Source organism: Bos mutus, chromosome 9 (assembly GCF_027580195.1).
Source record: "Bos mutus isolate GX-2022 chromosome 9, NWIPB_WYAK_1.1, whole genome shotgun sequence".
Taxonomy (NCBI): Eukaryota; Metazoa; Chordata; class Mammalia; order Artiodactyla; family Bovidae; genus Bos; species Bos mutus.
The window spans coordinates 94,336,107-94,352,360 of NC_091625.1; the positions used below are offsets into that span (position 1 = coordinate 94,336,107).

Here is a 16,254-nt window from a genome sequence, read left to right on the forward strand (position 1 = left end):
GCAACCCATATGATGTCTGTGCGGAACACAGCCAGAAACACGCAGGTAGTACGCTGTGAGCGCTGAGGCTCAGAGGGCCCTGATGCAGGTGTGCAACCCATATGATGTCTGTGCGGAACACAGCCAGAAACACGCAGGTAGTACGCTGTGGCGCTGAGGCTCAGAGGGCCCTGATGCAGGTGTGCAACCCCCATATGATGTCTGTGCGGAACACAGCCAGAAACACGCAGATAGCACGCTGTGAGCGCTGAGGCTCAGAGGGCCCTGATGCAGGTGTGCAACCCATATGATGTCTGTGCGGAACACAGCCAGAGACACGCAGGTAGTACGCTGTGAGCGCTGAGGCTCAGAGGGCCCTGATGCAGGTGTGCAACCCATATGATGTCTGTGCGGAACACAGCCAGAGACACGCAGGTAGCACGCTGTGAGCGCTGAGGCTCAGAGGGCCCTGATGCAGGTGTGCAACCCATATGATGTCTGTGCGGAACACAGCCAGAAACACGCAGATAGTACGCTGTAAGGACTGAGGCTCAGAGGGCCCTGATGCAGGTGTGCAACCCATATGATGTCAGTTTGGTAAAAAAGAACCAGCTCAGGGCTGGCGGAGTCTCCAGGTGGGAGAGCCTGCGTCCAGCTAACTGTGAACAGCATCGCTGCTTTCTCTCCTCCAGTACCACCAACAGGAAGATGTGGGGTGAACAGCTCCAGAAGGCCATCTCGCGCTCTCATCGGTACATCCTTTTGACTTCGGCACAGCTGGTGGGCGTCTGTCTTTACATCTTTGTGCGTCCGCACCACATCCCCTTCATCAGGTAAGAGCATTTCGTTTACAGACATCTGGGGGAACCCGGGATTCTTTTATTCCCACTTCCTTTCCCCCGCCCCCCACTTCCTGCAGCAGGAATCAGGACCTGCCATTATTTTAGTCAAATGTAACACAACCCCCAGGGAAAAACCAGGCTGAATAGAATATTGTCTAGCATTTAAAAAGCCTCGATGGGAACTTCTAGCTCGGGAAGCTGGACCCTTTTTGGAGCAGCGTTTCACCATCCCTGTCAGCCAGGCTCAGTTGGGCGCAGGGAAGGGGTTCCTTGCTGCAGTGTTAGACAGGAAACCTCTGGCCTAGAGCTGGGTAACTCATCAGGAAATGAGTTGTTGTCTCTTTTCAAAAGAATTCTACATTTCAAAAGATGTGTGGGCAGAAACTCTCTACCGCTGTCACCCCGTTACTCAGTCTCCAAAGTGACAGCTTTGTGAATGTCATGAGGGGAAAAGCCTTGGAACAGGATGTCTTTTAGGAAAGGGCGTGTGTGTGTGTGCACGCACAGGCATGCATGTGTGTTTTAAGGTTGGGAGGAACTCCCCTTCTCCCGCAGCTGTCTCATAGCCTTCCCTTGCTCCCTGGTCTCACTCATGTTGTTAGAGTCCCTGCCAGTCTTTCTCTTTGCCGATACCTGGCATTGAGCTGGCCTGACCCCTGAACCCAATAGGGTCATACAGGTTGTGCATCTCCTCAGAGGTCAAGGACCACAGACTGCCCGGGGCAGCACCTGGAGAGCAAAATGCTCTGTGTTCCTAATAATCTCTTCTGTGACCTCTGGGAAACTTTACGGTTCGTGTCCCCCGTGGTTGCTGTAACAGCCTGGCAGTGTCCACAGGGAGTGGGTAAAGGTCGGTTGTGGTTACAGTGAGGCTGCGGTTGGGGTCGGGATCAGAGATGGAACACGGGGAAGGGGTCCATGCCGAGGGGCTCTGGGTTTCCCAGGCGCCCGCTGAGGTCCCGACCCCGATGTCCTTGGCCCCGAGGCCCTCCAGCCTAGGGCTGGGTGAGCGCACTCTTGCTGGCAGGTTACCTCATACCTTGTCTGTCGGGCGCCAGTCCCAGGGAGCAGGTGGAGGCTCCGTGGTCCTGTGGACCCGCGCACTCCCTTGCGTGCATTGTAAGTCAGCATCTTAACACCAGCAGGCCACTGCTTGGTGGCCACCCCCCTCTACCAGTCCAGCACAAATAACTGGATGGCTCCTGTTTCTTAAACGTACGTTGATTATCTGAGGGCCCCTCCTGTACTTTGCAGAAAAGCTGTGTAGGATGCGGTGGCTGCTTCTGCTGTATCTGGGAGACCAGAAGCAGGTGGTGGGGGAGGTGATTCAACTCCAATGTGCTTCGTGGGTGCTTGTGTGAGCAACCTCGGACGGAGCTGGGACCACAGAGAGGATACTCCTGTCTGCCCCAGGGGGCTGCCCCAGGGCGAGGAAGGGAAGGGGTGACGTGGAGTGGACGGTGACGCGGGTCCCCGTGTGGCCTGGTCCCGGGCGGTGGGAGCCTCCGAGCGGATGGTGTGGGGGGGTTCTCGGAGCCCCCAGCCCCGAGCTGCCACCAAGTGGCTCGTCTCTGTAGCAGAACAGCGTCTGCTTTTCCTTCGGAGGCACTGGGAAGACCCCCCACCGCGTGTGCATTCTCTGTTCCAGGGACGTGGCGATGGACACGGTGAAGACGGGCATGGGAGGGAAGGCGGGGAACAAGGGCGCCGTGGCCATCCGCTTCCAGTTCCACAGCAGCAGCTTCTGCTTCGTCTGCTGCCACCTGACGGCCGGGCAGTGCCAGGTGAAGGAGCGGAATGAGGACTACAGGGAGATCACCCAGAAGCTGAGCTTCCCCATGGTGAGCAGGGCGGTGGGCGGTGGCTGGGTCCCTGCCCCGGTCAGCCCCGCCCGGTGTTCTGAGCAGCTGCAGGAGGGTGGGGCACATGGCTCTAGGAGCATCCCTGCCCTGGGGACTCAGCATTCCAGGCGGGGGAAACCAGCCAGGGAAGCTGAGATAGAGGTGAGCGGGCGTCCAGCCCAGGAGTGCTGGGTTCCCCCTGTATCTCTGTACCTTGCTGAACACGCTGATACACCCTGCGTGTTCTTATTCTAAGGCAACTGCGTGGAACTGGGAAGGAGAACCCGTGTGCTCTGTCTTAAGTTGGGAAAGAACGTTTGAATCCAAACCCAGCGTACGATTTGGTTTTCCTGAGACTCACACTCACCTTCTTGTGGTGGCTCAGAAAAGAATACCCGGTTTCGAAACCAGTCCGTTTGGGAGCCCCGGATCCTGGTCTGGTTTCTTGGTTTCCAGTATCATGCATCATGCCGCCCTCTAGCGGGGGTTCCAAAGTTTTCATTCTGAAGCCATCTCTGCAAATTCAGATTTGAATGTTTTCCTTTCTATGTGGAGATGATGGTCTCGCATACCGTCAGCCCCCTGCAGACACACCTGTTCCCCAGCAGTGAGAGTAGACTTCAGCCGTTCTTGCCATGGATTCTGTCTGAGACACGGCTGGGTCACAGAGCTCTTCTGTGTAAGGCCAGATCCCTTAAAACTGACATCCTGTTCAAGGGCCTGCACTCAAGGCAAGAATTCCTTAGTTTTCATGAAGAAGAGCTTGAAGTTGTTCAACAATTAATCCTTGTTGAAGCTTTTATTTCTTGGAATAAAAATAAAGAAGTGAGTTGGGAAATTTGTCACTGTAGTTTGCCAGATTCAGTTCAGTTCAGTTCAGTTGCTCAGTCGTGTCCGACTCTTTGTGACCCCATAAATCACAGCACACCAGGCCTCCCTGTCCATCACCAACTCCTGGAGTTCACTCAGACTCATGTCCATCGAGTCAGTGATGCCATCCAGCCATCTCATCCTCTTTCGTCCCCTTCTCCTCCTGCCCCCAATCCCTCCCAGCATCAGAGTCTTTTCCAATGAGTCAACTCTTCTCATCAGGTGGCCAAAGTACTGGAGTTCCAGCTTCAGCATCATTCCTTCCAAAGAAATCCCAGGGCTGATCTCCTTCAGGATGGACTGGTTGGACTCTCCAGAGTCTTCTCCTTGCAGTCCAAGGGACTCTCAAGAGTCTTCTCCAACACCACAGTTCAAAAGCATCAATTCTTCAGTGCTCAGTTTTCTTCACAGTCCAACTCTCACATCCATACATGACCATAGGAAAAACCATACCTTGACTAGACGGACCTTTGTTGGCAAAGTAATGTCTCTGCTTTTGAATATGCTATCTAGGTTGGTCATAACTTTCCTTCCAAGGAGTAAGCGCCTTTTAATTTCATGGCTGCAGTCACCATCTGCAGTGATTTTGGAGCCCCTAAAAATAAAGTCTGACACTGTTTCCACTGTTTCCCCATCTATTTCCCATGAAGTGATGGGACCGGATGCCATGATCCTCGTTTTCTGAATGTTGAGCTTTAAGCCATCTTTTTCACTCTCCACTTTCACTTTCATCAAGAGGCTTTTGAGTTCCTCTTCACTTTCTGCCATAAGGGTGGTGTCATCTGCATATCTGAGGTTATTGATATTTCTCCCGGCAACCTTGATTCTAGCTTGTGCTTCTTCCAGTCCAGCGTTTCTCATGATGTACTCTGCATATAAGTTAAATAAGATTATGTAGGACTAATATTTTCTTTTTGTGTCTGTGTAACTTAAAAAAAAGTAAAGTCCAACCCTTCTCACTTGAAATGTGCTATTTTGAAGTAGCAAACATGGGACACAGTTTCAATAATTAAAGAGTTGATAATAGAGCTCTTTTTCGGTAGAAATATTGAGGGTACCCACACTCTATACCGGTGCTATTCAATAGAGTAGCCACTAGCCACAAGTAGCTATTCAAATGTAAAATAGAAAAAATAAAGCCAAAAGCCCTCAGTCACACTGGCCGCATTTCACGTGCGTGGCCCCATGTGGCTGGGCTTTGGACAGCTGAGGTTCAGAGCCTTTCCATCACTACCGAGCATTCTTTTAGGCAGGGCTGCTCCACATGGTTCTCTTATTGGGCTGTGATAATTTCAGTCTTCTGTCCAGAATACTGTGGGCTGAGGGGAGTGGAAGTACCACTCAGTGGCAGTGAGCAGAAGCAGGTTTCACGGCTGGCAGGTCTGAGTTCATATCTTGCCTATATCATGCACTAGTGGTGTAACCTTCAGCAGAGTTTCTGAACTTTTTTTTTTTTTTTTCTTTTAATCTGTTAGAGAATCAAGAGTATGTGCTTCTCAGGGCCACTGTGAAGACAGGGCACCTCAGAACAGAGCCCAGCATTGTGGGCGGTGGATACTGTGCTGCTATTGTTGTGATTCCTGGGTGGGGAAAGGGGAAGATGTCTGAGATCGACAGGGCTGCCCTGGATGCGGGCACACAGCTGACTGGGCAGGCTAGGGGCAGGGGGACTGATCAAGGCGGGTGATGGAGGATCAAGGATAAAAATGTATGAAACCCACGAGCTTTTACAGAGTTGCATGTCCTGAGCGTTTATACTTATTTTCTTAAGCCTCATTCTCATAACACTGAATATTTGGGCCATTGTTGTTAGGATACAGACATAACGAAGCAGGGGTACAGCCTGGCGGCCGAGATCTGATGGGCAGAGCGAATACTGGCCATCATGCGCCTTGTATTAGGGATGGTGCTTTCCCCAGACCACTCAAAAACACTATTTAAAGTGTAAAAAGTAAGCCACATGCAAGTCTATTGGCAGGTTTTTATGGCATTAGTGAAAAATGAGATGCTTTAGCAGACTCTTGTTTTAAAAATAACATTTTAAGAAAAACATATCTGCCTATCTTCTGTACGGTGAATTTTTTTTTCCCCCTCTCCCACATTTCCTTGCAAGATGGATCAAATCATCAGGATTTCTTTCTTTTTATGACTTAGGGAAGAAACATTTTCTCTCACGATTACGTATTTTGGTGTGGTGATTTCAACTACCGCATTGATCTCACTTACGAAGAAGTCTTCTATTTTGTTAAACGCCAAGACTGGAAGAAGCTTCTGGAATTTGATCAGCTACAGCTGCAGAAGTCAAGTGGAAAAGTAAGTTGTGCTTTTGAAATAGTTTTTAACACCTGCTCCAGAGTGGAGTGTGCATGAGTGTGTTCTACGTTGCTTCCGTCCTCTCCGACTCTTCGCGACCCCATGGACTGTAGCCCGCCAGGCTCCTCTGTCCATGGGATTCTCCAGGCAGGAATACTGGAGTGGGTTGCCATGCCCTCCTCCAGGGGACCTTCCCCACCCAGGGATCGAACCCGCGTCTCTTCTGTTTCCTGCATTGGCAGACGGGTTCTTTACTACTAGCGCCACCTGGGAGCCCCCAGTGTGGAACAGCATCTACTGAATGCACACGCTCGTGTTTGCAAATTAAGCTTCATGCGTGGATGTAACTGATTCTGATATGGTAGAAAACGTGCCAGCATAAGAAGCTAGAGACATGTGAGTCTCCGTCCACACTCGTGTCCTGTTCCTGCTTTCTCTGGCCACAGTCAACGTCTGTGTCTTCTCGTGGCCGGAGGGGCTGTCGCTGTTTGAAAGGACACTGGCTACACGCAAGCCACCGCAGCAGCTCAGGGTGATAGGAGCCTCTATGCCCCGGCGCCGTGGTTGGAGGGGCAGGAAGCTGTCCCTTCCTCCTCCAGACAAGCTGAACCCTGGTCCAGGGCTTCCCGGGGAGTAAGTTTGAATCCAAGCTGATTCAAACAGCCCCACATCAGCCTCTGTGCACACAGCTGGTGAGGATGGCGGGTTTGATGTACACAGTCCAAACACCCTCTGTACTCGGGCTGAGGCTCGTAGGAATGGCTGTATGTCAGGCGCACTAAACCAGCAAGTGACATGCTAGACTCTGCTCAAAGCAATTCATTTTGGTGATATCTCTGTTTCTTGTTAGTGAACATGCTAACAAATTCATTTAATACACCATCTAATACACTTCACACACCGACTTGTACACATAGTTCTCAAGACCATCCTACAGATTAGGTATTATACCCATTTTATAGATAAGAAGACTGAGGCCAAAGTCACGTAACATATCCAAGATCACAGAGTCAGTAAACAGAGCCATGATACAGCCCAAGACCGTCAGAGTTCAGCTCAGACTTACCTTGTGCGACCCCATGCAGGTTTTTAGTGCCTCCTCAGGTCACGATGCGAAGGCGATGGCACCCCACTCCAGTACTCTTGCCTGGAAAATCCCATGGACAGAGGAGCCTGGTGGGCTGCAGTCCATGGAGTCGCGAAGAGTCGGACATGACTGAGCGACTTCCCTTTCACTTTTCACTTTCATGCATTGGAAATGGAAATGGCAACCCACTCCAGTATTCTTGCCTGGAGAATCCCAGGGACGGGGGAGCCTGGTGGGCTGCTGTCTGTGGGGTCGCACAGAGTTGGACACGGCTGAAGAGACTTAGCAGCAGCAGCAGGTCACGACGTAACAGGGAAGATTCAGCTATAGGATCTGTCTTCAGTTCAAGGTCACACTGGCGGGCCTCCACACCTCGGCACCTGTTTACTTCCTAGCAGGACAGACTGAGGGGAAGGGAAGCACAGCTAGTTCCATTCACCTGGTGAAAGCGCAGCGGGTTGTGTGGCGCAGGCAGGGAGGGCAAGACCCCTTCTGAAGCGAGATCCGGTCATTCCTACGGGCTTTCTGTCGTCCCCCTCGGGGACGTGGGTCGCTGGGGATGGCCAGAGGGCAAAGGGACCTTTACAGGCCTTTCTGTTAAGGGTCCTTCTTCCTTCCTCCTGCCAGTGTCCTCCACACCCTTCCACTTGAACACCGAGTGAGTGTCTGTTCCTCGTCTGCCCACAGCATCAGGGCTGGACCAGGGTTAAGTGAAGACGGAGGGGAACTGGGCTTCCGTTCTGAGCCGCTCCCTACCTATGTTGACTAAAAAGATGTGCAACATGAGAGTTGTGAATTGTTTTATTTGGGGCAAAATGAGGACTGCAGCCCGGGAGACAGCACATCAGAGAGCTCTGAGAGAGTGCTCCAAGGCGGCAGTGGGGAAAATTAAACATATAAGATTTTGGTGAAGGAGGAGTTCAGTGCAATCAAGCACTCACTTTACAAAAGGTTTTCTGCTAGTCACGAAGGGATTTAGTGATTTCTCGATATGAAGGGATGCAAAGATTGGGATCAGGAAATCAGTTCCTGAAAATATCTATCAAAGACCAGTCCCACTGGGTTCCCTGGAGCACTGAGTGCCTCATTCTCCACCCTGAACTCCCTCAGTTCAGTTCAGTCGCTCAGTCGTGTCTAGCTCTTTGCAACCCCATGGACTACAGCACGCCAGGCCTCCCTGTCCATCACCAACTCCCAGAGCTTGCTCAAACTCATGTCCATTGAGTTGGTGATGCCATCCATCCAGCCATCTCATCCCCTTCTCCTCCTGCCCTCTTTCCCAGCATCAGGGTCTTTTCCAGTGAGTCAGTTCTTCGCATGAGGTGGCCAAAGTACTGGAGTTTCAGCTTCAGCATCAGTTCTTCCAGTGAATATTCAGGGTGGATTTCCTTCAAGATGGACTGGTTGGATCTCCTTGCAGTCCAAGGGACTCTCAAGAGTCTTCTCCCTGAACTCCCTCAGGGAGTGTTGAAGGTCAGCAGCTGCAGCAGCACAGAGCTCAAACTGCAGACGCAGATGGGTGGTGTCCTTGGCGAGTGCCCATTTGCAGTTGATAGCCAGTTGGTTTAGTTAACAGATAGGGATCAAGGCCTTGCCGGGGCTGGGCTGGACAGTCCTCTCGCATGGAAGCGGCCTCCTTGCCTGTGTCTGTCGCTGTCCCCCATGTGATCGATCTGGTGCTAAGGCAGGTGGGAGGCCCAGTGGTGTGTCCTTCGGCAGAACAAAGAGATGATCGTCACTTTTTTTTGCTGATTAAAAGGCGTTCAGATGTCCCGTATTCGACACGCCTGCCACTATGATGTAGGTTCTGTTCCTGTCGGGAACAAAAAGAACTGCTTTGGGACATGCCCTCTGGTGTGTGTAACGGACGTGACCTAGGGGAACTGAGATGGTCCTGTGACTTCTCCTCCCGATAGATATTTAAAGACTTTCACGAGGGCACCATTGACTTTGGACCCACCTACAAGTACGACGTGGGCTCCGCTGCCTACGACACCAGTGACAAGTGCCGCACCCCCGCCTGGACGGACAGGGTCCTGTGGTGGAGAAAGAGGCACCCTTCCGACAGAACAGGTGGGTGACACGTGTGCAGCGTCAGACGCGGAGGGGGCGGTGACCCGTGTGCCACGGGAAATCGCGTTTCCTAGTCCAGTGCTCTTCGCTCTTTAAAGAACAAGGCTCCTGTTAACCCAGAACTACAGGAAACTCATTCCCGATGTTACCCCTAGGCTTTGGGAGTGGTGCTTTGGGGGAGCCCCCCTCTGGCCTCTTTCTAGAGACTGCAGCCTATGAGTGTGCGGGCTTCCCGGATCTCTGCATCTGTGCCTCGTGGCTTTCTGCCCACACCACCCCACCCTGCTGCCTTTTGTTCACAGCGGGGACCAGGGGAGAGGCCCTGGGTCCTCCTCTCGGGCACCTCTGCCTCTCACACTTGTGCCCTTTCTCTAGCCCGTTTTGTTCAGCCCAGCTCTTGCCTGCTGAAAGCCCCAACTCCAGATCACACATGAGCAAGACACAGGAAAGATAACTTTCATCCATTAGTCGTTGATTGTGTTTTGAACGATTATTGAAGCCCAGCAAGAAATGCAGTTTGTTAAAAAATTCGAACACCTATAAACTGATACATAAACAATTAAACTGTCCTGGTGAGACGGATGCTGAGATTGTAAAGCCCAGAAATCTCACCTGCAGATTGAGAAGATGCGTTTTTGTCCAGATCAGTTTGTGGACATCTGCGCAAGAAGCTTCTAGTCCTTAGTCTCTGCCTCTCCTACTGTACAAAGAGCTGCGGGCGTCCTGTTTACCGTGGGCCCGGGGCAGGATGCCTGCAGCAGTGACTGCTGTGTTCTCACCTACTCCGCCTGCTCAGGACGAGTGTTTTTTGTTTTTTTGGCTGCACCTCGAGGCACATGGGATCTTGGTTTCCAGCCAGGGATAGAACCCACACCCCCTGCATTGGAAGCGCGGAGTCTTAACCGTGGGACTGCTAAGGAAGTCCTGGGGGAGGGGTTTTTACCCCAGGCCCCAAAGCCGCCTTGACACAGTTTCAAGTCCAAGGGGTTAGAGCCACTGAGTCTGAGATAGGAGGTGGGCCGTGACATGGACCCCCGCTCTGTAATCAGTGTTTGTTCGTGTTGATAAAATTTTGTCTTGTATGCATACGATTATGTCTTGTATGTCTTTGTGTGCATCTCCTGATTGGAATCTCCATGCGCAGCTGGAGAACTCAACCTTCTAGACAGCGATCTGGATGCTGGCACCCAATTCAGACACACCTGGTCTCCCGGTGCTCTCAAGTATTACGGCCGGGCAGAGCTGCAAGCGTCTGACCACAGGTAAGGTCCTGTCCGCCGTCGGCATGTCTGCTGCTGGGGAAGGCGGGGTCGGGTGTTCCCTGCAGAGAACAGAGCTGCCCATCTGAATGCGTGTGTGTGCATGTGTGACATGAGGTAAAGCAAAGAACGTGTGACAAGTAGCTGTGTGCTTGCCACCAAGAATTAATCAGTGTTAGCCTTTTGTCATCACTCCACATCAAAAGTGACTTCATTTATGAAAATTGCCAAGATACAGCCTGTATGATGTTTTGTGTCATTTAAGTTTTGATAAATTATGTCATTGTGCAACTTGCCTTTTTGTTACTTAAATATTTTTGAGATAGTGATATTGCTGTTAGAGATCTGATTCTCATTTGCAACCACTGTCCCATATTCCGCTAAATATACCCATTGAATTTACCCACTCACCTACTGATGAATATTTTCCTAATATTTTATTATTAAAAACACCACAGAGTTTATAGTATTAGATTCAGGATTTTTTTGTTTTTTTTATTGATGTATAGTTGATTTATGTTGTATTTCTGCTACACAGCAAAGTGACTCAGTAATACATACATATACACTCTTTCTTATGTTCTTTTCCATTATGGTTTATCCCAGGATATTAGATATAGTTTCACTTATCCACTTAATATGGTAGATGTCTTCAATAAGATGATGTCATCTGCCTAATAGAGGATTTTATAAATTTTTTGTAGAGTAAACCCATCCCTATGTAAAAATTACAAGATTTGCCTTATTTGCTGCTGATCTGTTTTCAGTGAATGTCAGGTAGATTTCTACAACGCTGTTCTTAGCGCATAGCATACGGTCATGTGGCTGTGTCGTAACCCCTTCCCTCTCCTGGGACAGTTAGAGGTTATTCCTTTGTCCCTCCCATCAACAGTGCTGCAGAGATCAACCTTGCTTATAAATCTTTGTCTGACTCTGGTCGTTTCCTCAGAACAAAATTCTAGAACTGAATTTGTTGGTCAAAAGATAATCACTTTTGAGGTTCTTAACACAAACCTCCAAATAGCGTGCCCTGCAAAACGCTTGAACCCCCCCAGCCCAGGGAGAATCCCCGCTTTTCCACATCCTCAGTGGTCCTGGGTGTGGTAGTTGCTCTGTCGTGTCCAACTCTTTGCGACCCGATGGACTGTAGCCTGCCAGGCTCCTCTCTGTCCATGGGATTCATTCTCTAGGCAAGAATGCTGGGGTGGGTTGCCATTTTCTTCAGCAGTCCTGGGATTACATGCAAAGAACCTTTGCTGATGGCTGCTATGGATTTTCTCTCAAATCATCTTTAGACAGAAAAGCCAAGATAACGCCAAGGTTAGGGAAAGACGGATGGAAACTCCAGGACTGGAGAGCTCGGTTCCAGGCCCGAGGGGTTGCCGCACGCTTGGGCTGCGTTGTCAGTGTTTCCTGTTGACAGCAGAGTCTGGATGGCGGTTGGGCTGGGGGACGGTCTTGCCCTGGGCTAACGGTGCCCTCTCTTCCTTCCGTGTCTAACGCAGACCCGTGCTGGCCATCGTGGAGGTGGAAGTGCAAGAAGTCGACGTGGGGGCTCGGGACAGGGTGTTCCAGGAAGTGTCCTCTTTCCAGGGCCCCCCGGATGCCACCGTCGTCGTCAACCTGCAGTCGCCAAGCTCAGAAGAGAAGGACGAGTTTCCTGAGGACGTGCGCCTGGAGCTCATGCAGACCCTGGGGAATTACGGGACAATCGTGCTTGTCAGGTGGAGACACGCTCGGGCTGAGCTGGGTGCTCATCACTGGACAACATGAACCCGGGGCTGACCTGGCAAATCTCCTCTCTTCCAGGATCAACCAAGGGCAGATGCTCGTGACTTTTGCCGACAGTCACTCGGCACTCAGTGTGCTAGATGTGGACGGAATGAAGGTGAGGCATGCTTGATCACCCGTGGGGCGTGCTTGTCCCCTCCGGCTTCTTGTGGCTGGTTTCTGTGAATGTAGACGCCCACAGGAGGGCAGGAGCTGGGTCTCTATCACATCTTTTTATTGGCTGTGCTGGGTCTCAGGTGCTGCATGGGCTTTTCCCTAGTTGTAGCGTGCAAGATTCTATTCCCTCGTTGAGGTGTGTGAGCTTCTCACTACAGTGGCTCCTCTAGCTGTGGGGCACAGGCTTTGGGGCACACGAGACGCCCTCACTGTGGCTCCCAGCCTCTGGAGCACAGGCTCGGGTTGTGACGCATGGGCTTGGCTGCTGTGTGCCATGTGGAACTGAGACTAGAGATCGGACCTGTGTCTCGTGCATTGGCAGGTGGATTCTTTACCACTGAGCCACCAGGGAAGCCCCACATCTTTTTTTTTTTTTTACATAAAAATTTTTTTAAATTTATTTTTTGGCCATGCCACAAGACATGTGGGGTCTTAGTTCTCTGACTAGGGATCAAACCCATGCCCCCTGCATTGGAAGCCTAGAGTCTTAACCACCAGACTGCCAGAGAGATACCCTCATTACCACCTCTGCTTCTGGTATCTGCCCTCCAGCCCCGGCTCCTTGCAGGACTGGGGAGAAACAGCAAGTTTTGGAGCACCGTGCCCCCTGCGTGACTGGGGCTCCCTGCGCTCACCCCCCACCCCGACAAGAATATTGGGGTCGTGCTCTCTTCATGGGCTTCCCTTGTGGCTCAGCTGAGAAGAATCTGCCTGCAGTGTGGGAGACTTGGGTTCGATCCCTGGGTTGAGAAGATTGCCCTGGAGAAGGGAAAGGCTACCCACCCCAGTATTTTGGCCTGGAGAATTCCATGGACTGCATAGTCCATGGGGTCGTGAAGAGTCGGACATGACTGAGAGGCTTTTTCACTTTTCTGTCTCCATGGTTTGGGACATGCAGCTCATGGTAGTTTCCATTTTGATGAATAATGTGCTGGTTGTAAATTCACACCAAATGAAAAGCTTGGGATGACAGTTCGACTTCTATTCAGACCAAATGTGAGCTGTGCCGGGCCTGCCCGAGGTCTAGACCCTCTGGGAAAAAAGTGAAGGTGGGCCTGGCTCCCGATGCATGCCTTCGAGTGAGAAGCACTTTGGGGTCAGAGGGTCTGAGGTCAATGATCATTCTCGGGTGGCCACTCTGTCCTCAGGTGAAGGGCCGAGCCGTGAAGATCAGACCAAAGACCAAGGACTGGTTGAAAGGTTTGCAAGAGGAGATCATCCGAAAGCGGGACAGCGTGGCCTCCATGTCCCCCACGGCCAACTCCTGTCTCCTGGAGGAGAACTGCGACTTCACGAGTCTGGACTATGAGTCGGAAGGTGAGTCACCCCCCAGGACTTCCTGCTCTGTGTGGCAAGGCTGGCAGACGAGACCTTCTCCCAGCACGAGAGCCTCAAGAGCCCTTCTGAGACCCCCGCCTCGGGAAGGTTCCAGAGACCCCTTGAAGTGCAGGCTCACTCTCCAGGCCAGAGTTGGGGGGCATTCATGCTGACAGGTGCTACCTGCAGTGCTAAGACTGGAGGCGTCTGAAGGTTCACTGAAGACAGTGGTTTTGTGGATGTCAGGGCTGTGGGCTTGGTCCTGGGTCTCAGACATCCGTGGAATTGGGGTCCCAGCCTTGCTGCCATGTGGGTGCCTGGGGCTGCTGGTGACTGTGCCTCGGGGGACCTCGGGGGTCCTGACACGAGCCACGGGCCTCGATGTTGAAACACACCCATCGATGAATGACTTGGTGCTTTCCCCCTAATTGTTCGCTGTGACACTTCCTTCCCCAAGGGGATATTCTTGACGACGACGAAGACTATCTGGTGGATGAGCTGAGTCAGCCTGTGGTCTCAGACAGTGATCCAGGGGGAGACGAGGTCTCTGATGCCCCCGGCTCCACCTCCACGGCACCTCCCGGCAGGTCACCGGCACTCGCCAAGAAGAAGCAGCGTCCAACCTACAAAGGTAGCGTGGACCTTCCTTTTCTGACTCGCCTCTGGTGCAGCGTTCACTCTCAGCAGCTGGGTGTCAGGTAAAGCCACATCCAGTATGCTCGGCCCATGAACAGAGGGGCAAAATGAGTCACAGCAAGAGGTGGACACTGGGCTCTGGGAAGACAGTTGCCACTACACTGATTTCCTCTAGTGATTTCATTTTTCCCCAACAACTAGGACCCCTCTAACACGCCAGATTCATGACCATTCAGTTCAGTTCTGTCGCTCAGTCATGTCCGATTCTGCGACCGCATGGACTGCAGCACACTAGGCCTCCCTGTCCATCACCATCTCCCAGAGTTGCCCAAACTCATGTCCGTCAAGTTGGTGATGCCATCCAACCATCTCATCCTCTGTCATCCCCTTCTCCTCCTGCCTTCAATCTTTCCCAGCATCGGGGTCTTTTCCAATGAGTCAGTTACTTTCCTCTATTTAAATTGGCATGGCTCTGAACTGGTTTTACATTTGTGATATTCCCCCCTCCCCCCGCAAGACTTTTCTGATTCAGTCCCATAAGACACATACTCACTATCAATGTCCTGAGTTGTTGGTGTCTTTCTATATTTGTGTAACATTATATTGTTATACAGTAATTTTACATCTTAGCATCATTATGTCATTTTAGACTCGAGAGGGACTGAAAGTCACTGGGATCGAACTGCCGGTCCCTAGATGATTAGAGTGGTTCACATTCTGCATCAAACTCTTCAGCTCCGTTTCAGCCACAGCCACCAGTGCCTTCCAGCTGTTGGACATTGTATCTCCTTGTTGGTGGCGAGCAGGTGCAGGAGCTTAGCTGTGTGTCAGGACCCTTTGTGCTGCGGCTGAGAACAAAGAACGGGTGACAGTTAGATACTTCCCAGGAGGTACAGAGACCACCCCCAAGCCCCTTTGACTGTTTTTGGTCCCAAAGCCAGTCAGTAGCCTGGCTGCGTTGAACTATCAGGAGCTTAATAGACTGCTGAGGTCTGATCATTTGCCACATTATAGAGATGTGGGCCTGGCAGGTGTGGCTGGGACCCTGGAAACCTGGCGACTCGTGGAGCTCCCAGGTGACTCGGATGCACATCCAGGTGTGAGTTCAGTTCAGTTCAGTCGCTTAGTCGTGTCCGACTCTTTGCGACCCCATGAACCACAGCACGCCAGGCCTCCCTGTCCATCACCAACTCCCAGAGTCTACCCAAACCCATGGTGTGAGACTGCTGCCCAATTCAAAGGCAACAGCCTTCTTTAGCGAATCAAGGTGCTTATATATGCTGCACATCCAGAGGGCTCCTGCACTGTAGCGGAAGTGGCTGAAGGGATGTGTCCTTGAGTCAGGAAATGGTCTTCTTCTCCAGGGTGGCTATCATTCAGGCATCCTTTGGAGGCAGAGCAAGTGTGTGCCTTTTGAATGAAGAACTTAATAAAGCAGCTTGGGGTTCTGACATGTGGGCAGACTCGCCTCCTGGTGGACCTCAAGGGAACATCTCCTTGATGCTTTAAGGCCCTCAGTCCAGTTGCTCAGTCATGCCTGACTCTGCGACCCCATGGGCTGCAGCACGCCAGGTTTCCCTGTCCTTCACTCTCTCCTGGAGTTTGCTCAAACTCATGTGTCTTGAATCAGTGATGCCATCCAACCATCTCATCCTCTGTCGTGCCCTTCTCCTGCCTTCTTCAATCTTTCCCAGCATCAGGGTCTTTTCCAGTGGGTTGGAAAAGGGCCCTCAGGAACTCCCTTTAGAAGGAGACATCCTGCCTCCCCCATCAGAGCTCACAAGATGCACCCCGCTTTTAGATTTGAGGGATGGGAGGATGAGCCGCGATGAAATGAATCGGTGTGTGCTGTGGTGTGGAAGAGAAGACCTAAAACTGTCCTGAATTTAAATGTAATAAGTGAAAAAAGTCACTCAGTCGTGTCCAAGTCTTTGCGACCCCATGGGAACAGTCCATGGAATTCTCCAGGCCAGGATACTGGAGTGGGTAGCTTTTCCATTCTCCAGGGGATCTTCCCAAACCAAGGATCGAACCCAGGTCTCCCGCCTTGCAGGCAGATTCTTTACCAGCTGAGCCACAAGGGAAGCCCC

The 16,254-nt window shown here is 51.6% G+C and overlaps 1 protein-coding gene across 2 annotated transcripts in view; it reads left to right on the forward strand.

Moving 5' to 3' along the window:
* Positions 1 to 16,254, forward strand: part of SYNJ2 (synaptojanin 2) — a 112,573-nt gene that overhangs the window by 83,908 nt on the left and 12,411 nt on the right. For both annotated transcript variants that reach the window (XM_070376959.1, XM_070376960.1), the window contains 9 exons: positions 672 to 812; positions 2,470 to 2,662; positions 5,687 to 5,845; positions 8,849 to 9,005; positions 10,150 to 10,267; positions 11,770 to 11,988; positions 12,074 to 12,152; positions 13,360 to 13,528; positions 13,986 to 14,159. In XM_070376959.1, the coding sequence (XP_070233060.1) occupies positions 672 to 812; positions 2,470 to 2,662; positions 5,687 to 5,845; positions 8,849 to 9,005; positions 10,150 to 10,267; positions 11,770 to 11,988; positions 12,074 to 12,152; positions 13,360 to 13,528; positions 13,986 to 14,159 (1,409 nt within the window). The remainder of the gene's footprint in view (positions 1 to 671; positions 813 to 2,469; positions 2,663 to 5,686; positions 5,846 to 8,848; positions 9,006 to 10,149; positions 10,268 to 11,769; positions 11,989 to 12,073; positions 12,153 to 13,359; positions 13,529 to 13,985; positions 14,160 to 16,254) is intronic.